We start from the raw sequence: 21,470 nt of genomic DNA on the forward strand, positions 1-21,470 counted from the left end.
CTCGAGACACCAGGTAAAGGGAAGCTGGCTAGGACACCTGTGTGGCTTGTTGGCACTATTCCTGGCCTGGTAATTAGGCATTTGGCAAACCCAACCTGTGCTCTGTCTGTCTCACTCACACCCTGTCTTCTGGCCAAGCCGCTCCTCCAAAGAGTTGTGTCCGAGGATGGGGAGGACGCGTCCTCCGAGCCTCCCAGTGATGGCAGCATCTCCTCGAGAGCTCAGGGAGCCCTGCTGGTGGTCCTGGAGATGGCGGTGGACCGGGGAGTGTCAAGGGAGGGAAGGTTCTGTATTGCACATTGACTGTCCCCTTCCGGACAAGTCAGCCCCAGCAGAAGAGTCAGTCACCTGCTGCCCATCTCCAGAAACGAAGAGCTTTAATATTCAGACCACCCAGATGAAATGTCATGGCAAATCTGATAAAAACCAAGAGGAAGTGAAATTGACACTGGGGGGAGGAAGAGGTGAGTAGAGGGAAGGTGAAACCAAAAGGCACTGAGCATGCTGGGTGGGGCGGGGAAGGACACCATCACTCCAGAGACGTAGCGTAACAAAGGGACAGGAACGGTCCATACCAGCCGCAGGCTCTTCAGAAGCCGGAGAGATGCCTGAGTCCACCAAACCGAGTTTTCCAAGGCTTTTCAAGAAACAGGATTTGCTTTGCAAGATGAACAAGGGAGGAGGTCCCATGACTTCTAAGAGATCGCTGAAGTCCTCCAGCAAAATCCCACCTAGGTCTCCCCAGAGCCGGGCAGCTCTCTGGCAGGGTCCCCCTCTTGCCCTCATGGCCCTGGAGCACTTGAAGGTGCTGGTCCCTGGGAAGGAGGCAGTGACGAGGACCCCCCGGGAGCTGGGTTACAGAGCCAGCAGGGTGGGGGAGTTCAAGGAGTCTGATGACTGGTCCCCACTGCTACTGCTTCTGCGGTGAGCCTTGGAGCAGGACTCGGAGGGTGACGCAGGCGACTCCTGCTCCAGGACGGTGGGGTAGGTGAAGACGAGGTTCGATGTGCCTGGAGTGATGGCTGGCGTGGAGGTCACCACGATAGGTGTGTGCAGGGGCTCCTCCCCGTAGAAGCCCCCAGCAATGCTGATGGGCTTGATGACAGAGCGCTGAGCCTTGTCTAGCCCCGCCGATGAGGAGGAGGGGCTGTCCTCTTCCAGGGGCTCCTGTTTCACCACCACGGCACCCACTCCCCCGCCCCCACCGCGCAGGGCCGGCAGCCCGGAGGCGGGGGGCGATCGGCGCTCCTCGGGGCTGATCTTGCACACAGGCCCGTGGGCCACCAGCATGAACTCCAGCTTTTCCTTCTCCTTCTGCAGCTCGGCTATCTCTTTCTGCAGGCCTGACTTCTCCTCCTCCAGCTCCTCTGTCTCCTGCAGAGGGAAGAGAGGTGAGTGAGGGGCAGGAACCTGCCAGGGACCTGCTGGGGGGTAGGGGGTGGGGCAGGAGGTTTGAAGCCAGGTGAGAAAGGGAAACCCAGAGCTGTGAAAGCAGCCAGCTCAGGCCCCCCAGCCACAGACCCCACCACTTCTCAAACACCTAGGGGCTCAAGATGCCTTTTAGGTCTCAAACTCCGGTCTGAGAAAGGTGGAAAGTAGGCTTGGAGGAAGGATGAAATGATAATTATGATAGAGGGCGAGCAAACCTCCAGAAGCTTCCTGAAGCAGGTGATTTCAAATCAACTCATTTTGCAGATAAGGAAACAGGTTCAGAGAGGTTTGTTAATTTGCCCAACGTCACAGAGCAAGCAGGTAGGGTAGGCCAGACTTGACCCCAATGTATCCAACTCCAGGGTCCCTATGCTACCATGCCCGGCCGCCTCAGTGCCAGGACTGCCCCCAGTTCCCCGGGGCGGGGGGGAAGGAGTGTCACAGTGAGGTGTGCAGGCCCAGCCCTCTCTCCTCCTCATGCTCCCTCAACCTGGTCCAGCCTGCCTGCGGCGGTGTCCACACCAGCCTCTCAGCTGCACACACCAGCTGAGGACGGCACCGGGCAGGCAGGAAGTTCTCCAGCAGTCCCGGCTAAATCGGCACTGCCCCACTTCCCTTTTTTGCTCTAATTTCTGAAGCATGTGATTCAGGACTCACAGAACCCTTGGAGAACATTCCGTTCGGTCCCGGCGCTTTAACAGATGAGGAAGCCCGCAGCCAGAGCAGGCTGAGGCTGGCAGGGTCCCACGGCAAGGGGCTCAGGGCCCTCCCCTGACACAAAGCCAGAGAGAAGCCACAAAAGCCCACGGGGAGGCGGGGGCGGGGAGCGGGTGGGAAAGACGAAAAGGTGTGTGTCACGGGCCTCCTCCCCACTTTTCCCCTAACAGAGTCCTGTTCCAGAATGAGATGGTACGGGCCAGAGCCTCACGGAGCAGAGAACAGCATATTCCACGGTGAAAAAAAGTTTCCATCTGTCTCAAGGGTCTGACGAACGTCATGAGCTTATGAGAGGTTTCCTGTGGAGGATGTGGCTCGGGGCCTGGGTGGCTGGGGCGGGTGGGGTGGCGGGGGAGTCGGGTGTGAGGCTTCTGGGGGAGGGAGGGGAGGAAAGCAGCGGGCCCCGGAGGAAAGGCTATTCTGGGGTTAGAGGTGGGGAGCACCCAGGGTAGACCCAGAGGACCTGCCCCCTTAGAAAGTTAGTGGTGGGGAGGACTCCCTCGGGGGGGAGTCTACCCAGGGAGCACTGGTCAGTAAAGGATCTTTTCACCTAGTGCGGGAGAGCTCCCGCTGGTCCTCCCCATGCTCGCACACACACCTCCACCGGACATCCCTGCCGTCTACGGGGAATTCACATGAACACGTCTGTCCCCAAGAGCGAGGGCTCCGGGATGGATGAAGGGAAGCTGGCGCGGGGGATGGTACCGGGAGCATTAAGTCAAGTCACGGATGGGCAAGGTGACTGACTTCCAGAGCTGCTCCCTGGCCGGTCACAGTAAAAACCGCCAACAGTCTCTCGTCTGCTCACTTTGAAAACATTCCACCAGGGACAGTCAGTCCTGGCTTTAGGCTTCCTCCCCGTGCCATTCGGCCCATCCTGTATGGCTAGGCTCTGGAGGGCGTTACATGATGTTGGTCAGGTCAGGCTTTTGAGAGGGAAGGGCAGGGCCACAGCCCCCAGGTGTGGGCAATTAGGCAGCAGGGGAGAGTGACTCACAAGGGCAGAGTGATGAGCTACCAAGGCGACAGCTTCCGGCTCACGGCAGAGGTGGGGAACCCTTCTGCCGTGAAGGGTATGAGAAAACCCCAGGGGAGTACATACAACTCAGCTAGCACGTGACCGTGTCCATGAGACCCAGAGAGCTTCAAAACCCCTGCTGAGCTGAAAGGGGCAGGTCTCCCCCTGCCCAAACTAGCTCCCTTAAGCTAGCCGGGGCCACTCTGGCTGGTGGTAGGCATGGGGGCGGCTGGAACCTTGGGAAACAGCCCTGGAGGGGGCAGGTCTGGGCCCGCACTGGCTCCCTCTGCCATCCCTCACCCAGGGGCCTCAGGAGGTTCAAGAGCAGGGAATGCCTAGATGCTGAATGAGAGAGGGTGTGAGGCCCCAGCAGGCTGTTCGGGTCCCTCGTGGGGCCCAGCCTGGTGCGAAGGCCAGCTCCCGCCCTCCCTCTCTCTTCTTCCATCAGGGCAATGCTAAACCTGTGCGCTCGAAGGAAGGACCCTTTCTATCTGCACTGGCTCATCTCTAGGCCACCAGAGGACGAGGAGAGGATGGGAGGCCAGGAACCCCGAGGCCCTTGCTCTCACCCCCCTGGAAGTGCTCCCGCCCCACACAGAGCTCCTCACCGCCTGCAGCTTCTCCGTCAGCTCCCGGCGGCGGTTTCGGCACTTGGCTGCGGCCAGCTTGTTCCTTTCCCTCCGGATTCGGCGTTTCTCCTCCTCTTCAGGCGATAGCTAGAGGCCAGGGTCAAGGACTGTGATTAGGTTTGGGTACATGATTCAGCAGCTTTGCTTTCTCGCTGTAATTTAAGAAACGCTTCTGGGGGGCACCTGGATGCCACATTGGTTGAGTGTCTGACTCTCGGTTTCTGCTCAGGTCATGATCTCGGGGTTATGAGATCCAGCCCTACATCAGGCTCCACACTTGGCACAGAATCCACATGGCATTCTCTCTCCCTCTCCCACTCCTCTGTTAGTGCACGCGCTCTCTCTCTCTCTCTCTCTCAAATAAATAATCTTTAAACAAAGAAGGAAAGAAGCCCTTCTGGGACTGTGTGTGCAGGGAGGGAGACAGGCAAGAGAAGTGTGGCTGGGCTCGGCAGTCCCAGAATTGGCAGCTCACTGCTGGGACCCCCAGGGAGGGCCCTGACAGCTGGCCCCAGCCTGGAAGGTGACATCCCATGTCTGAGGGGAGACCAAGGCACCGACCTGTCAGGGACTCATCAGCCTAGGCAAGATGATAGCTTTTGTCATGTCAGCTCTGATTCCTGGCCAAGGCCAGAGAGAAGTAGCAGCTGGGGCCATGTCCCCAGAGTCCCCTCATGCCAGCCAGGCCTGGCCTCACCCACTTAAACAGCTTCTTCCAAACCCTGGCTAATTACTCCTCCCCAACGCTCTGCCAGCTCGGCAAGCCTCATTATCCCCATTTGGTTAAGTAGCTAGGCCCAGAATAAGAACCACCCTGGGGGGAATGTACTATGGCCGGGGGGTAGGCCAAGGATGCCTCTCCCAATGTCGTCTCCCCGCCCCAGAGGGCCAGCTGCCCACCATTCAACCCAGAGGACTCAAGAGTGCGCCCGGCACAAGGCTAGGCTGGATAGGACAGGCAAAAGGAAAAGGAACCCTCAGGCACGTTCTGTCCTGCTACCCACCATGTCCATTCATTCAACCAAAGAGATGCTTCTTCCAGGTGCCAGGCATGGTTTCAGGGGTTCAAGATTTATCAGAGAACCACATGAACTAAGACACCCGTGCAGAGCTGACAGTCTAGCTCTCCACAGGGAGGCTGGTTAGGGGCCCGTGACTCATGCCCCAGGGCAAGACCTTTGCTCTGAGACTCAAAGCAGAAGCTCTGTTTACATATAGCCCTTCCTGTGACCCCAGTGTCCCCTGGCACGCAGAGGTGACACAAGGCCGTGGGCCAAGGCAGAAAGTAATCCCAAAAGAAAGGCCATCCCATGCTGTTTGCAGACAATGACGGCATCCCTACCATGTGCCAAGTACACACATAGTCCTGGGGGCTTAGAAGATTCTATGGGGTATAAGATCTGGATCTCACCCTCAAGGGACAACGTGGGGGAAAAGCCAAAGCCACTTTTGGACGTGAGAAGGGCTGCCCCACTGGGAGATGCTTCCTCCACTGCCAGGCGACCCATGAGGGAGGGAGGCATGGCCCTGGCTGGGCCCAGGTCAGAGTCCCCAGGCCTCCTCATAGCCCTGCAGGTCTGTTGTTGTGATGTCCAAAACAGCAGAGCAGGGCACAGCTTTGGAGAGGACAATCCCATCGCTGTCTACACTGAGGAAGCCCTGTGGCCCCAACCAAGAGGCCAGAGTCCCACATCGAATTCTCCAAACGCTGGCACAGAAACATGCCAGTCAATGGCTCAGATATAAAGTCCCTCTGAGGCCTCAGGCCCCGAGCACAGAGAAGCTCATCACACCTTCTCAACTTGCAAATCCACCCCCACCCCACACCCCACCCCCAGTAGTCAAGGCGCGTGGCCCACAGGGAGACAGGAAGCCTGGCAGGCTACAGGGAGACCTGCCGGCCTCCTGGTACCTCAGGTCCATCTCCCAGAGCTTTGGCTGAGCTGCGTTCCCACAGAGGCCAACGAGGGCCTCCTTCCCTCCTGGGACATCCTCCCCAGGTTCCTTCACCGCCTCTGAGACCCCACCTCACTGGGGTTAAGAACCAGGCCCAGCTCCCCTCGCCCACCAGCTCCACCCCTGCTGTGTGCCTTCCCCCTGCAGCAGCCTCCAGGAGGGGCCCACAGAGCCCGCCCAGCTGCTAACATCTCTGTGAGCCCCCCAGACCCCCGGCAAAGGCCTGCTCTCAGAGTCCCACACTTCGTCCCGGCTGCCCCTCCGTCCTCCAGCCCCGGCTTCAGTCCCGGCCTCTGAAACCCTCCACCTCCCCGGCAGAGCCAAAGGCTCTACATTCTCTCTTCTGGGAGGTCTAAAGCGGCCTGGGTGCAGAACGCCGACGGGGCCATTCTGTGTGGCCTCGGACAAATCACCCAACCTTCTGAGCCTCAGATTTCCCATTTAGAATATGGATTACTGGGACCTGCCCTGCCTTCCACAAAGTTTCTGGGATGATCAGATGAGACGCACTCTGAGAGCCCTTTCTAACCTAGAAAGTGCTAGAAGGGAGAAGACTAATTCAGAGGTCTCCTCGCTGATGCTTTTTCAGAGCCCTGTAAGAGTCCAGGTGAACTGGAGATCCAGTGTCCACAAACTTGGGTACCCTGCTCTGTGTGGGGACCGGCTGCCTAGCTGAGGTCATGAGGCCACTCGGCTGAGGCCCTGAATCTGTGCTGCTCCCAAACCTGTCTCACCCTGAGCCCAACAGTTACCAAGAGCCTTGCTAGGCCCCCTGCAGTCCTGCATTCAGGGTTCACTACTCAAAGGGCTACTGGGGCTCCCCTTGAGGCCCAGACGAGCCCCCCATCCGTCACTGATGAGGGGCAGAAAAGGCGCAGAGCTGGTTGCTGCCCCTTTCAGCCTCCCTTCCCCTTTGGGGGCTTCCGGACAACTTCTGGCCTTCCGATTGGCCTAGAAGTCTCTCCCCTATCTGTAAGATATGGGGCAGCCTGTGGGAGCTGTCAGCATAGGAAGTGTAGAGGGGTGGTGACACCAACATGGTCACAACTAGAGTGTGTCAGCACCACCGCAGACACACCCACAAGCCACACACCCTCGGCTCCCTGCCTCCTCAGTCACCATCACGGGCCTCAGAGGGAGCCTCTGGGCAGGCTCTGAGGAGGGCAGGCAGGCACCGTGCTGGCTCTGGGGAACAGGCTCCTCTCCCTGGGGGAGGTCAAGCAGGCAGAATCAGTTCAGAGGAAGACCCCTGGGCTAGGGACGCAAAAAGCCGAGGTTCGAGGATGCTACTGTCCAGGCTTCCTCCAAGCTGCTGGCTGATTGTCTGAATTCCTGACTGATGTGGCTCTCTCCCTCCCTCTCAGAAAAGGAAGGAAATTCTCCAGACAGATTGTCTTAAGGCACGCCTAGGTGGTATGGTGGGAAAACCACATAGCTGAAGGTCAGGGGAGGTTGATTCCAGCCCCAGCTCAGCCACTTACTCATAGCATCGCCCTCAACAGAGCCCTTCTCCTTTCTGGACCTCTGTTTCCTCATCTGTGAAATGGGTACAGAGGGAAAATTGGAAAAGCTTTTCTTCAAAGTCTATTTCAGGTGCAAGCTTCTAAATTAGGTGTGAACTAGGCCCAGAAAAGAATGCAGAGTGTTCAGCACATCTTGCTTTTTTGAAAACCCGCTCTCACTGAGGTCACTTACATAAGTTGGGGAGTGGAATCCAGGTCATTGGTGACTATAAAGCTTGACATCTTGGGCTCCCGAAGGAAGCGTAATTTAAAGGACAGTGTAATCACGGCTACTGCAATGTTTACATCTACAATTTGGAAAGCAATAGCACAGGGGATAGTAGTCACTTGTCCCAGCAGCGGAAGCCCAACAACCATCATGCTTTGCTCTGCGCTGAGTCCTGCCATTAACAGAACAAACCAGCATGGAGGGGAGGCCAAGCCCAGCCTTAGCCTCAGAGGAATGGAGATCCTATGAATGCTCCCGGTTCCTCAGAGCAGGGACCCTTGCAGTCCTCAGTATCCTGGGTTGGCACTGGATCCATGATTACCCATGGAGGACCATGTGTGAAAGATTCTTGTATGGGGACACTGGGATCCCAGAGCGCCAGTGGACAGTGGTGGACATGGAGAGGAGTGACTCACCAGGTGAATGTTTCATTTGAAAAAAGGATCCCACCGCTAAAGTATTTTCCTTCCCTGGATCCACAGTGAGATGGTATTGTAGAAAGAGCACTGTTCAGAGAGTCCAGGGAACTGGGTTCTAATTCAGACTTCCCATAGTCTTGCCAAATAGCCTCAGGCAGGTTTGTCTAGGCTTTGGTTGAATCGTTTGTGAAGGGGGATCCACGGGGCCCTTAGGAGGCTCACCCCCCTTTTTATGCATGATTCTGATTTTTCTTTTGGGAATCAGGGGGCCCATCACTACCCTGGCTCCCTACTGATAGAGATGGTATGCCTTGGAATAGTGGTAGATGGTGTCTAGAAGCAGCAGCCCACGCTGTCTCATGTCCCTCCCTGCCAGGCAGATGCCTTCTTAAAGCTGAGCCCTCGGAGGGCAAAAAAAGCCGACATCCGACCTGCTCTCCCCTCACCCCCGACACACGCCGTCTGACTCCAAAGACTCCAAAATCACTGCCCTTCTGGAAGGGGCATTGTAGGTACTTGAAATGGGCTTCTGCTTCAAGTTGGAGGCCTGGGACACCGAGGAGGAAAGGCAAGTACTGTGGGCCTGGAGGGTGACCCTTCAGGTCTGCTGAGTGTTTCCCCCACACCAGACACCAGGAGACAACGCAGGGCTAACCCCCGAAAGTTTCTGGCTAGGGCTTCGTTGGCTGTGTGTCCTGCCATGGATCAGGGAAAGACATGTCCCAACAGTGCTTCCCATCTGCTGAGACCGCACCACACGCAGCGCTGTTTTCCCACACATGGTCTCATTTGAGTGGCGACGAGTCCTATGTGATAGGCACCATTATCCCCATTTTGCACTGAGGGAGTTGAGACTTGGGGAGCCTCAGCGACATGAGCAAGATGACAGAGCCAGGTCAAACTCTCAGGCCTTCAGCTCTGCTTCCCACGAGGAAGGGTCACAGGCCCCTGGTCCCGAATCCCCTCTTCTCCTCGGTGCTCCCAGGACACCGACCCAGCTCCCCAGCAGATCACAGAAAAACACTGTATTACCAGGCCCTGAAAGTCCCCCACATGTCTGCTTTCCACTGATCTGAGACGTACCTGCTCATCTCTCCTCCTGCGGCCCACAGTGGTGCCAATAGTCTTGATCACACCGGGTCTCGGGAGTGCCATGTGCCCGGGGACAGAGGCCAGGCCCGGCAGGGGGCTGTAGGGGTGCGAGCGAGGGTACGGGTTGGACATGGAGGTGATCACCGTGGGCTGCACCATCCACTGCAGGTCCTGGCTGGTCGTGATGGCGTTGATGGTGGGGATGAAGGCGCTGCCTGAGCCAGGCATATCTACCCGGAATTTCTGAAATGAGGAGAGAAAACCGTGTTGAGCCAATAAGCATGGAGCAGAAGAGGACAACTTCGTGGTCTCAGCAGGCCCTCCCAGGGGCCTTCAGGGCCAGCTATGCCCACGTCTGCACAGCAGCCCTCCCCCTGGCCTAAGGAGCCTCTGGGTCACCTGCCAATTAGCCCCCAGGGTACGGGGGCTGGGGACCCCTTGAGGAGATTTGCAAACCAACAGCTTTGGGGCAACAATAATCACCAGGAAGTTCAAATAGGTATAGGATGGGGCTGTGACCCCATCCAGGGGGAGGCCAGGTCCATGAAAAGGTGCCCTCCAATTCCTGAGACTGGAAAGTGGTAGCCTTTGTGTCCTTGTCCTCCTCCTGGCCCTCAACCGCCATCTGGCTTGGAGCAGACACACCGTGTCTCTCTCTACCTACCGACAAACCCATCTGCGTTCATAGATGTGTCTGTGTGAAACTTGAGTGCTGCTAGCTCAGAGTTTTCTGTCTCTTAATTTATGCCCAGACCATCTTGCAGAACTCTCCGGAACATACTGCAGGAAGCATTCTATTTAAAATATAAGATGATGACAGAGTAGAAACACTAAAATGGGTCACGCTCCTCAGCAGTTGGTCTTGGCCCTTCTTCAGGGCCAGCTACTAGAAAGTGCGAGGAGGGAGAAGGGAAAGAGCTCCCTGCCCCCACGCCTCCCTGGCTCCCAGCTTTTCAGGAGGAAAGCACCCCAGTGGGAGCCCTCCTCCTCAGGTGATTCCTTTTTCCACACATAGGTTCTGCAAATCCTTTCTTCCCTAACCTGGTAGGTGACATGATGAATATAATAATGTCACTTACTGAGTACTTACTAAATGATGGGTCACCCTGGTAGTTTTTGACCTCAATTATCTGATTAATTCTCCCTCTGAGGTAAGAACTACCATTATCTCCATTTTAGAGGCAGAAATTTAGGCGTAGAGAGATTGAGTAACCTATCCAAGGTCACCCTGCTCCTAAGCAGGGGTGGGTCAGGACTCAAATACGGTTCAGCCTGACAAAGAGGACAGGACTCTCCTGCATGGTGCTATACAAGGTACTGTGCATTGCTTTCTGCTTCCTGGAAATCCAGACCCAGGTGCTGGTACCCACCCCTACTGCCCTCAGAGCATCAGCTCATCCCTGCCAAGAGACCCTACAGACCGTCCCTCTTCCTGAAGAGGCCATAGATCTGACCCCAGATAAAATCCTACTATCGTCATGGGGACTATAGCATCCCCCCTCTCTTGGCCTGGTCAGACCAACCAGAAATAGAAGTATTAGTAGCAAAGCCAGCTGCCTTGTCTCTGTCCCTCGTGACAGATGACACCTGGGTTCCTGTTGTGTAAATAAAGTGGGACTTCGAGCCCCTGACTATAATTGAGGGAGTTGGGGCCCCTTCTTTGCTCGTTCCCCTGCCAGCTGGGTGGCCCCAGTCTGGGTCAGGGGGGATGTCTCTGCCTCACTTCTCAGAATGCCCCAGGGTCCCAGGCCAAGGGCGTTCAGTGAAGAAAGCACAACCCAGCACAGGGGATTTGGGGATTCCACAAGGAGACCCACCGGGGCAAGGAATCCTGGGATTCTGTGAAGCTACCCGCGCAATGGATTCTGGAATTCTAGGAGAAGAGCTGCCCAGTACAAAGGATTCTGAGTCATCTTGGAAGGCAAAGACAACTCGGCTTTTATCAGGAGCTGACTGAGCTGGGGGTGTGTGTTGTGTGTGTGTGTGTGTGTGTGTGTGTGTGTGTATAAGAAGGATGCAATGAACAAGGAAGAATCCAAGCAGGAAACGGTCTTCAAGGAGAAAACGTGGACAACTGAGCTGGGCCTTGAAGAGGCAGAGTACTGAAAGCCCAGAAGTGTGGCTGAGTGTGCAGAAGCATAAAGGCCCAGACAGCTCCGTTTCTCTTGGGGGCTGGATGGGAGGGGGGAGGTGGCAGGAGGCCTGGATTTGAGGCCTTCACAGAATCACGGAGGACTGTTTCCCTGTCTGTGAGGGAGAATCCGAACACACAACTCACCACACCATCATGAGGATTAAATATGTAGCTACTTGTAATCACTGGCTATAAAAGCACACCAGTGGTTCTCACCCGTGGCTGCCCATTAGAATATTCTAAGGAGCCTTTTCAAAACACCAACGTTGGAGCCGGCATTGCCATTAGAGCTCTAAAATAACACGTCTGGGGTGGGGTTCTGATAAGGTATTAAATAAAAAAAAAATGCCTGAGGAGATTCTAACATGCAGAGCGGGGGTTGAGAAATACCGCGCCAAGCAAATGGAAGGCGGCCCCGTCCTCACCATCACCTCCACCACCACCATGATGGCGTCTCGTCACTGCGCCTGCGCACTCTGCTTGGGGCTCCAGGAAAACCCGCCAGCTTCCCACTCCCAGGAACCACCCAACATTTTTATTACATTTCTCTCCCCAAGTCAGGTTCTGGGTCTGAAGAACACCTGAGGCATCCAGCATGAGGGCCACAGAGGGAATGGTCAGCTTTTCTCTCAATAAACCCTCCAAGAAAATCGCTCCTCATTTCAACAAACAAAAGAGCTCCCTTTTCAGCCTAGGGGAAGCAAGCAGAAAACCTGAAGCACATCTGGGAGGCTGAGATCCCTTGGGAATAAGTGGATGATTCGCAGCACGCGCGCGCGCGCGCGCACACACACACACACACACACACACACACACACGCCCCGCCACCCTGGGGCCCCTTGGGCCCTCCAGGGTCCTCACTCTGGGTCTCCAGAACGTGCTACCTGGCCTTCAGCCAGATTCCTTGCAGCAATGGCTTGGTCTAGACAAAACAAGACAGCAGTAAAAACAAGGCACTAGGTAATGACTGCCTCTAAGTGCGGGTACAACTTGTTTCGGAAGGAGGTAAAGCCATCTGGATAACACACTGGCTCTAAACCACACAGAAAACAGTGTCCCAACCCCAGAGAGGACTGGGGCTGTGATCGAGAGGGCTTGTGTCTCCTCCAGGAGCCTGAGAGGCTCCCAAAAGTTTCAAGGAGATCTGGCGATGGGACTTGTCTCCCCTCCAGAGGTATTGCCCAGAAAGCCTCCCGGAAGTAGGTGAGAAGAGGTGAGGCGAGTGGTCTGTGGTCCCAGGAGTCAGCCGGGCACTCTTCTTCGCCAACAGACCCAGGAATCGGTCAAATACCGTGCTGGGAGTAGTCACCGTTCTCTACGGAAGGGTTATACTAAAGGGTTATACTAAGGGTTATATTACACAGAAACCAAGATAGGATTTCTGGGCTGTGGGCATGAGGGCCGTGTGAGCCCTGCCACAGCACCAGGTGTGTGCTGAGGGGGGATAGAGGAGGTAAGTCTGGACCTCACTTGAGTCCCCTGAGGCTCTCCAGCCCCTGCCCCTTGGAAGCCCCTCCTCCAGGGACAGGGCAGAAGATGCTGGATGGCTGGGTGGCCTTCCAGACTGGCAAAGCCCCCAAATGCTTTATTTGACTATGTCATCCTGCTGACTTCTGGGTGGGCAAGAATGCCTATAAAAGGACGAACTTCCCCCCACGGACCTCCTAGAGCGAAGTGTGACAAACTTTGGCTGTAAAAGGCCACATACTAAATATTTTAGGCTTTGTGGGTCACGCGGTATCTGTCGCAACTATTCAACTCTGCTGGGGACAGTGCGTAAACAAACAGGTGTGCCTGTGTTCCGTGAAATCTTATTTACAAAAACACTGGGGCTGTGCTTTGGGGACCCCCCTTCTAGAGGACCATTCCCTCTCCTAAGTATCAGGGTTGGGGGAAAGAATAAAGAGAGGAAACAAGAAAGGAAAAAGACAGAGAGACAGAGAGAGAACTTTTCCTTTAACTCAGGGAATCTCATTCACCAGCTTGAAACTCCAGACCAAGAAGCTGAAGTTCAAGCCCTTACAAGCTTTGTTGTGGGTTTGTGGGCATCATAAATACCCCTCTTTATCCTGAAGCACCCCTATTTAAGGGTGCTGTGGGGCTGTCCAGTCCTGCTCCCAGAGTCTCTAAGGAAGACACCTCAAAACACAGTGCTCTACAGTCTCCCAGCTTCACCAGGTCAGAGAAGTCCCTGCAGCCTAGCACTTTCTGGTTTGGAAAAATGATCTTCCTGAACTTGACAGCTGGGCTTTGGATTCAGAAATGAGGGTCACAACCATCGCCTTTTGCAGAAGGGTCTAGGAAGTAGGTTTTGGGTTTTCATTTCCTACAGACATGATTGGAACAGGGCTTGGGCCAGAAATTCCTGCGCTGGGTAGAAATGGCATTTTGGATGCATGGAGGGTCAGTGTTGTCAGCCTATCCACTCGGCCAGGCATCTCTCCATCACACTGATTCTCAACTGGGCTCCCAAGCACTCAAGCCACGAACCGCAGAAATACTAGTGACCTGTCTCAGCAGGCAGGTATGACTACAGATGTCTGGAAAGGGGCTGGCTTCTTTCTCTTAAGAAACTACCCTTTAAAAAAAAAAAAAAGAAGAAGAAGAAGATTTTATTTATTTACTTGAGAGAGAGAGAGCACAAGCAGGGGGAAGGCAGGCAGAGAGAGAGGGAGAAGCAGGCTCCCCAGGGAGCACAGAGTCGAACGTGGGGCTCCATCCCAGGACCTTGGGATCATGACCTGAGCTGAAGGCAGACACTTAACTGACTGAGCCACCCAGGTGTCCCTAAAGCCCCATTAAAAAAAAAAAAAAAAAAAAAAAAAACCTCACAGCATGGGAAAAGTTCCAAAATTTCTACAGACTGGCTCAGGGGAAGAGCAAAAGGGACAACTCCTGCTTCAAACATCCCAGAACACCCCAACTGAGGTCAAGCTTGACTCCAATGTTCTCTGTTTCTATTTCTTCTTTGGAGAAGATTCCAAAGTCTTCTATATGGAATTCAACCCGTCTTCACAGAGTATGCACTGGACAGCACTTTGACCTTTCCTATCTGAAGAAAGCCACTTGTGTCACAATGGAAATGGTTGCTAATAACTCGGGATTCCCCCCGACTTCACAGCACACAAACACTCCCTCAGGTGATGGGTCTCCTGTCAGCTTCCTCTCTTTCCCAGGTTTACTTAAAAGAGCCACAGTCTCCTCTTGGTCCTCACTGCCAGGGTGAAGCAAAACAAAGCAAAGGAAGAAAAGAAAAACAGCCAGAAGAACGTGGCCGGTATGGAGTTACCACCCAATTTCCCCAGTTTCTTTCTTCCCAGGACCCTTCCAGTGAGAAACCCCACTCCAAAGCATGGCAGGGATGGGAGTGGCAATCCTACTATCCTGTGTACCCCTTTTGCAGTCAGCGGAAGCGCACGGCATCTGATCTTTCCTTTAACCACAGCAGGGTGAGCGTGGCCAAGTGCCAGCCAGAGAGATGGTGCTGGGCAAGAGAACGCCTCACTTCCCTCTCAGGCCCAGTGAGCTGGAGAGTTACCAAGTGGGGTTTGGAAGACATCTATTTGCTTCAATCAAGGCAGCTGCCATCACGTTGAAAGGCTGTGGCCCAAAAGAGGATGAGCCAGATCCACAAAGGAATGATGCTATTTTTTTCTCTCTCAACAAATAGAGCACAAAGTTAGCTTCTGGCATTCTCGTAACCAGTACCTTTCTTCCTGTTTCACAGAGGAAAAGAAACATCTAAAGTATGGATGGCAAAAGTGCCTACTTCAGGGTTAGGTGACTGCTCTTGGTGACTTCTCTCCCAGGGAAGACTCCTGAGCGGGGAGACGAAGATGACTCGGGGTCCCACTGGACTTTGGACCCAGTCTGGGATCACCCAGACCTTCTATGACAGACTCGAGTCCTTATAAGTCACATCTCCAAATATCAAAGTCCAGCCTCAAAGGACAAAGATCTGTGAGCAGGGAGGGTTTTTGAAAGAATTTGCTGAAGGGGATACCAAAAGAGGAGTGTTGTCAAACCTTGAGTCTGACCAAGAGCCACAGCAGTCAAAGTAGTAGTTGGTCTCTGCCAGGAATAATTTCGAAGGGCACCACAGTGATTTGGATGTGTAAATTCTGGTGTGTTTGCATTACGACAGCAACAAAAAGGGGCACCTGGGTGGCTTAGTCAGTCAAGTGCCCAGGTCATGATCCCAGGACCCTGGGATAGAGTCCCACATAGGGCTAGCCCCCTGCCCAATGCGGAGCCTGCTTCTCCCTATCTTTCAGCCCCTCCCCTACCGCTTCTGTTCTCTAATAAATCTTAAAAAAAAAAAAGAAATGGGGGAAAAAACCAAACCCAAGACTCTTAACTTGATGCTCACCTTGAACAATAAGGCAGGCAGAAATAAAGCAATGGAAATGCACTCGGGTTTCGAGAGGAAAATTCAACCTCTGCTCAAACAATACATGACTGCTACTTCACCCCGTTCACTTTGATGAAAAAGTGACACTGACTTCCACCATCAAGAATCAGTTGAACAGACAAATTCCTGGGATAACATTTTGTTTGATCCTAATCTACAACCTCTATAAGATCAAAGAACCCCCCCCAGGGGGGGCACCAAACCCCTAATATACACCTCCCACCTTCCCACCAATTCTGAAACCCCCCTCCCCCAAACAATCCTGTGTCCTAATACAAACACCTCAAGAAAACAAGCCTTGGGAATTTGAATTCCTGGCACCCTAAAGAAAAGACAAACATCAAAATAGGGAAAGAAAAAAAGCACTCCTTTTTGAACCAGGTTTTATTTAGAACAGATTAAAAAAAAAAAACTGCATTTCAAAAAGTCAGGCAGTTCCTAGTTAACCGCTGTTAGATATATGGCATTTATTTGTCCCAAATTAAAAAGAAAAAAATCCTAAGAATTCCGAAAACTCACCAAGTTAACACTGTCTGGGGCTGGAAAAATACCTTCCCCAGACAGTTCTTCTAAGAATGTCCCGTAGGGGGCACTAGAGAGGTGTGATTGGGACTGACTTGGGAATCACAGTCATTTCTGGTAAAAGTTCTTTGATGTGAGGAATGTCCCAGCCTGGTACAGTTGGCAAAAGTTCACTCCGGGGAATTTTGTGTGTGTGTGTGTGTCTGTCTGTCTGTCTTTCTGTCTCTTGGGAAAGGGCGGCTGCCGAAGAAGAGAGCTAGCCTGGTATTCCTTGATTCCAGAAAGGAACTGTCCCTCTTGGTTTATTTTCACAAGTTATCTGAGGAACCGACAAATGGCAACCTTGGAAAAGTTCTGGGTCTTGTTTTTGTTTTGTTTTTTCATTAAAAGGGGGGCCCAGCTGATGAAAACAAGTTATGAAATGACCTGTGTTTGTGTAACTGGCTGATTGCGTAATGCTCAAGCCCTGAAACCGTAATAGTCGGGCAACCAGGCAAGGCATATATCTGGGAGGTGTTTTCCTAGGAAACTCAGAAGAGAGAGAAAACAACAACAATAAACAGAAAATGCCAGGAGGGGGAGGTGTGTGCAACGATTATTGACGAAACAAAATCACCAATGACCAGCCTTCGAGATTAAAACTATAACTGGAACAGGAAATATTTTTCATGCTTGGAGTTCCTGCCATATACAAGAAGACTGGTTTCAACATAGAGTTACCTGCCCCCCACCCCTCCGAAGTCCCTGGAACTCATGGCCATGTGTTAAAATCAAGCTTTATTAAACTAGAGAGAAGAAAGTTTTGGTTTGAGTAAACAGCAGCAAACTTATCGGGACTATCAGACCCCACAAACAAACAGATGGGGAAAAAATAATGTTCCCTGGCCCAAGGGAAAACCAGAGCACCCTCTTTTCTTATACCGACCAGTCCACGGAGACGCTACAAAGGTGGAAGTCCCAGTATAAATGCCAGGAAAGCCGCCCCATAAAAGAAGCTGAGAGAAATAAAGTGATCACAAGTCATATCTGGTATGTAATAAAGTTACCTTGAGCCTGAGATCGGGTGGGGTCCAGGCGCAGACTTGGGAAATAACAAAAGCCTCTCAAGTCCGTCCGAGGACCACAGAACAGCTTGGCTCCAAGTTGGAGAGATGATGGAAAAACCTTCCCCCACCCCACCCCCGCCCGCCTCCTCCCTCCTCCTTCCCTAGGAGTGGACAGGCTGAGAAACTTGTCCAAAGCCGCATTACCTTGCCGATCCCTCTGGTTTGAAAGGCACCTCACTCAAGCTGCTGGGCCAAACAGGCAGGCGTCTATGCGAGAAGCCCGTGCACTAGTTATTACTAATTGCAAAATCCTTGTGTGTTACAGCATGCTAGGAATTAGCCCACAGCTGCTTTTTGCTTCGGTAATGAGGCCCCATTACACCCTGCTGGACTGAGTTCTCTTCCTTCTTCCTAGCACTGGTTTCCTGTCTGATTTTCTTCCAAAACAGGGAATTGCCTCCGCTCACATCCTGGGCTCAAAGCCCTAGTGACATAGATTATTCAATCTGGGCACTGATGTCCGGTCTGACTTCCCACTTGGGCCCCAGGGTCTGAGCAAAGCCAGGCGGCAAGATTGTCATATTACAGTGGTAAATGCCAGGAAAACGGCAGCAAAAGGGACAGACAAGATATCAAAAGATCTCTTTCAGATCCAGGGAGGAGGAGAAGGACGTTTTGGCAGCTTGTTGAATTGGAAAATAAGGGAATGGGTATAAATGACTCCGACCCGTTGCTTAATGATATTTAGATTCAATTAAAACCACCAACGGGACTGGAAAGCAAGCAAAAGCACTTTTTAAACAAGATTAAGACACATCACCTTGTTGCTCATTATAAAGGGTGCCCCAAATGCTCCCTTAATGCACCGACTAGATTCTCTACAGTGGGTGCTTGTGGGGGCACCAGGGGAGATACAGAAAAGCCATTCTGGGGACTCACCAAGTAAGGGGAACCCCTTTGCAACAAGGTATCCCTTTTCAGATCCCAAAGAGCGATGTCTTTCCATTTTATTTTCTGGCAGGATCCACCCCTCCAGGGGAAGCCCACCCCAGCCCCTACTGGCTGGCTGGCTTCTAGAGGCCAAGGCCACTGTCTTACCAGGGCAACTCCTGCTGTAGCCAACTTGCCCAGAGATTCCGCAGATCCTGACCCAGATGGGCTTCGGGTTGTAGTGGCCTTGTTTGCTAAGCCAGCTCCCTCTGAAGCCTGAGGGTGGGGGTGGGGGGCAGCTGCTGCAGAGGGCAGACACCCCACTAACCCCACCAGCACCCTTCTGGTATTTACAGACACAGATCGCAGGCACAATCCTTCCAGTGCAAACCAGTCCGGCTGCTTTAGAAACAAGTTGTTTTTCCGCTTCCAGAACCACCCAGGAGCCTAAGCAAGCTCTCTTCCCCCTCCAGCCACCCTCCCCACTTCTCTCTGCAGGCGTCCTTGCCCCAGGTACCCCTCCCCAGACCCTCAAGGCGCCCCTTCTGGTGGCAGTACAGGCTCCTTCTCTGACCCCAAGAGGAGATGGATGGGCGCAGGGGCACAAAGACACAGGGCCAGAGCCTATCAAGGCTGACCTCCTCCTTCCTGACCTTCGCACCCTATTCCCAGAGCGACAACCCTCACCCTCGCTCTGGATTACTTGAAGGAGCCTAACCATGTTTCCGAATCCCTAGCCTCTTTCAGAAATTAATACTGATGGAGAGCAGGGGAAGAGAGGGAGAGGGCTCTCCCGCAGGAACGGAGTCCTTGGATGTCGGGAGGCGCCAGTGGGTGCAAAGATTCCCCCCCCCCCCCCCACCGCGGAGAAGTGACGGGGGTGGGGAGGAGGGAGGGATTTCTGGGAGAGGAGTTAGGCTCCGGAGAAGGGGAGCTGCTGCTGCAATTCCAGGAGCTTGTCTGGGTAAGATGTAGAGTGAGGGAAAGGGTTTGCCGGCTCTTCAAGCCCACTCCTCGGTCCAATTAAAAAAAAAAAAAGTGTTTGGGGAGAAGGGTGGACAGGACAACACGAAAATCCAAAACTTGCAATGGTGACCCCGTAGGAATTTTCTCGCCAAGCCAAAAACGGGAAAAGAAAGCAAAAGAGGCAGTGGCGGCGAGAGGAGGGCGGGGGTCGGCCCGCGCCGCCAGGTGCACCCGGGGCCCGCACCTACCTGCTGGCCGCCGCCGCTGGTGTAGGACTCGGCGTGCGCAGGAGAGCCGCTGCTGCCCCGGGACGAGGTGTCAAAGTTCCCGGGATAATCCTGGTACATGATCCGCGGTGGGGGCCGGAGAGGAAACAGGGTGTTTTTCTTCCCCCGCCCTCGCCGCGGCCGCGCACCGGCTGCTGCGGGCTCGCTCCCTGCCGGCCGCGCCTCGGGCTCTGGTCTTCGCTCCCGGGTTGCTCCCCGACGGTGGCGGGTGCGGACGGGAGGCGGCGACAGCCCGGGAACCGTGCCTCCCGAGCGCCTCGCGCTGCGCTGCTTTCCTGCCCTCCGAGCGCCGCGGGACCGGCAGGCCCCCCAGTCCCTCCCTCTAAAAGTCCGCGCGTCCCTGGGTCCCTCCCCTGCGCGCGCCCTCCCGCTCCCGCGCGCAGTCGGAGCCCAGCCGGGACAGCCGGTCCGATCAAAAACTGAAAATTAAAAAAAAAAAAAGAATAAGAGCCCGGCGGATCACGACTGCCAGGTCCGGGGGCCCCCCGATTTCAGACAAGGCAAAGAAAAAACAAAACAAAACAAAACAAAACAAAAAAAAAAAGGCGAAAAGAAAGGCTGCCCGCCGGGAGAAACTTCTATTTCCTCCTTTTAGAAAAGGAGCTGAGAATAAACTTCCTGTGGCCGACTCGCCGCCGGAGTTTCGGAGCGGCTCGGACACTTGCGGGAAGAAGGTAGCCCGTGCCCGGCCCGCGCGGTTCCAGCCGAGCTGGCGCTGAGAAGGACGCGGCCCCGCTGCCCGTACCGCCGCTGCGGCGCCCGACTGCACCCCTTCCCCGGCGCCCGCTCCGGGACGGGCCGCCTCGCCCGGCCGCGCCTCTCTGCCTCTCTCCCCGGCCCGCCGAGCGCCGTTCACTTGCCCGTCGCTTCGCTCGGAGCCCCTGCGCTCTGCCCGAGATGAGTCACTACAATGGCACGAGTTCAACTCCACACTCTTTATTCTCCAGCCCCTGTACCATGTGGATTCACTCACGTCAACTCCAGGCTCCACCTTGCAAGGGAGGAGCGCGCGGGGAGGCGGAGGCGGGGGGGGAAGGAGGAGGAGGAGGAGGAAGAGGCTCGGGAGGAGGCGGGCGCAGCGCTCCCCTCCGTGCCCCGGCTCCCGGCCGCGCTGACGCCAGTCGCACACCCGGCGCGGGGAAGAAAGGCGGTGGCGGGGCAGGAGCGGACCGCCCGAGCGGCCTGGGCGCATCGAGGCGGCCCCGGTCCCGGCCCTTCCCCACCCCCGCGCACCCCCGAGCCCAGCGCCCTTGGTCTGTTCCATTGGCGCACGTTGCCAAAGATGGTCATTTGCGTTAGAGGACGCGAGTGCGGGTTCCCTCGCTTTCGGGTGACGTGGAGGGAGAGGGATTCCCTCGCCGGCTCCCGAGCGCGCCGCGGCCTTCCCCCTCCCCTCCACCGCCCGGGGAAGGGGCGCGGGGCGGGGCCCCCGAGTGCGGCCGCGCGGGCCTCGGCGCCGGGTTTTACAAAATAATCACAGCCTGGAGAGCGAGACGGGCGGTTCAGCGCGGCGCCACCGCGAGGCCGGGAGCCGGGCGCGCAGAGCCGCTCTCAGGGAGGGCGCGGCCAAGCGCGATCCTCGGCGCCCTCCGCGGCGCCGCCAGGTGCAGCGGGCGCCCTGGGCGCGCAGGGTACCCGCGCCGCCCTGCGGCCGGCCCCTGGCGGGGCGCGGCGCCGCCGGGCGGGGCCGACCTGCCTATTTTTCCCTGCGTGGCTGGCTGCCCATTGCTCCCCCCCACACCCCGAACACACACACATCCCCCCCCCCCCCCGGCCCTACAATTAATTTGTTAGGAGTAGCCATGAAGAAGAAATTAACCAGTCAAGACATTCCGGCTTCCCTGTGTGCGGGACAATTAGGACGCATCTAATAGTAAGCGGGCGTTAGAAGCAAACTCGACTGTTAAGAATTAAGAAAAAAAAAAAAGAGAGAAGGGAGGGAGGCAGGCCCGGGAGAGGGTGTGCCCCAACGTTGTCTTCAGCTGTTTTGGAGGGAAGTTCAGGGAGCAAGGAGTCTGGACTCCAGGGTCTTCCCGCCTCGCCTGGTGGGGCGGGGCGAGGTGCGGGTTAAAGAGCACAGACCTCGGAGTACGAACGCCAGACTGTGCTATTTATGAGCTGTGAGACTTTGGGCGAGTCCCTTAACCATTCTGGGCTTCGGTTTCTTCCTGTAAAATGAAG

General features: G+C 55.1%; 1 protein-coding gene across 4 annotated transcripts; it reads right to left on the reverse strand.

Annotated features, from left to right (window-relative positions):
- Positions 1 to 360: 360 nt before the first annotated feature.
- Positions 361 to 20,213, reverse strand: FOSL2 (FOS like 2, AP-1 transcription factor subunit). 4 transcript variants are annotated; one of them, XM_059188735.1, is made up of 4 exons: positions 19,251 to 20,213; positions 8,985 to 9,236; positions 3,775 to 3,882; positions 361 to 1,374 (listed from the first exon to the last, which is right to left on the reverse strand). In XM_059188735.1, the coding sequence occupies exons 1-4, from the start codon at positions 19,347 to 19,349 to the stop codon at positions 856 to 858; spliced, it is 978 nt and encodes a 325-aa protein (XP_059044718.1). In that variant the 5' UTR covers positions 19,350 to 20,213; the 3' UTR covers positions 361 to 855. The 4 variants fall into 4 exon arrangements, with proteins under 4 accessions (XP_059044718.1, XP_059044719.1, XP_059044720.1 ...); XM_059188736.1 differs by lacking the exon at positions 19,251 to 20,213 and adding an exon at positions 18,205 to 18,445; XM_059188737.1 differs by lacking the exon at positions 19,251 to 20,213 and adding an exon at positions 17,311 to 17,814.
- Between the last annotated feature and the right edge of the window lie 1,257 nt (positions 20,214 to 21,470).

This window comes from Mustela lutreola, chromosome 9 (genome assembly GCF_030435805.1).
Source record: "Mustela lutreola isolate mMusLut2 chromosome 9, mMusLut2.pri, whole genome shotgun sequence".
Classification (NCBI taxonomy): Eukaryota; Metazoa; Chordata; class Mammalia; order Carnivora; family Mustelidae; genus Mustela; species Mustela lutreola.

Coding starts and splice junctions, on each gene's coding strand:
- FOSL2 (XM_059188735.1), bottom strand. CDS start 19,349: ATGTACCAGGATTATCCCGGGAACTTTGACACCTCGTCCCGGGGCAGC. Junction 9,237..19,250: donor CCAGCGGCGGCGGCCAGCAG/GTAGGTGCGGGC, acceptor TCCTCATTTCAG/AAATTCCGGGTAGATATGCC. Junction 3,883..8,984: donor GCAGGAGGAGAGATGAGCAG/GTACGTCTCAGA, acceptor CCTGGCCTCTAG/CTATCGCCTGAAGAGGAGGA.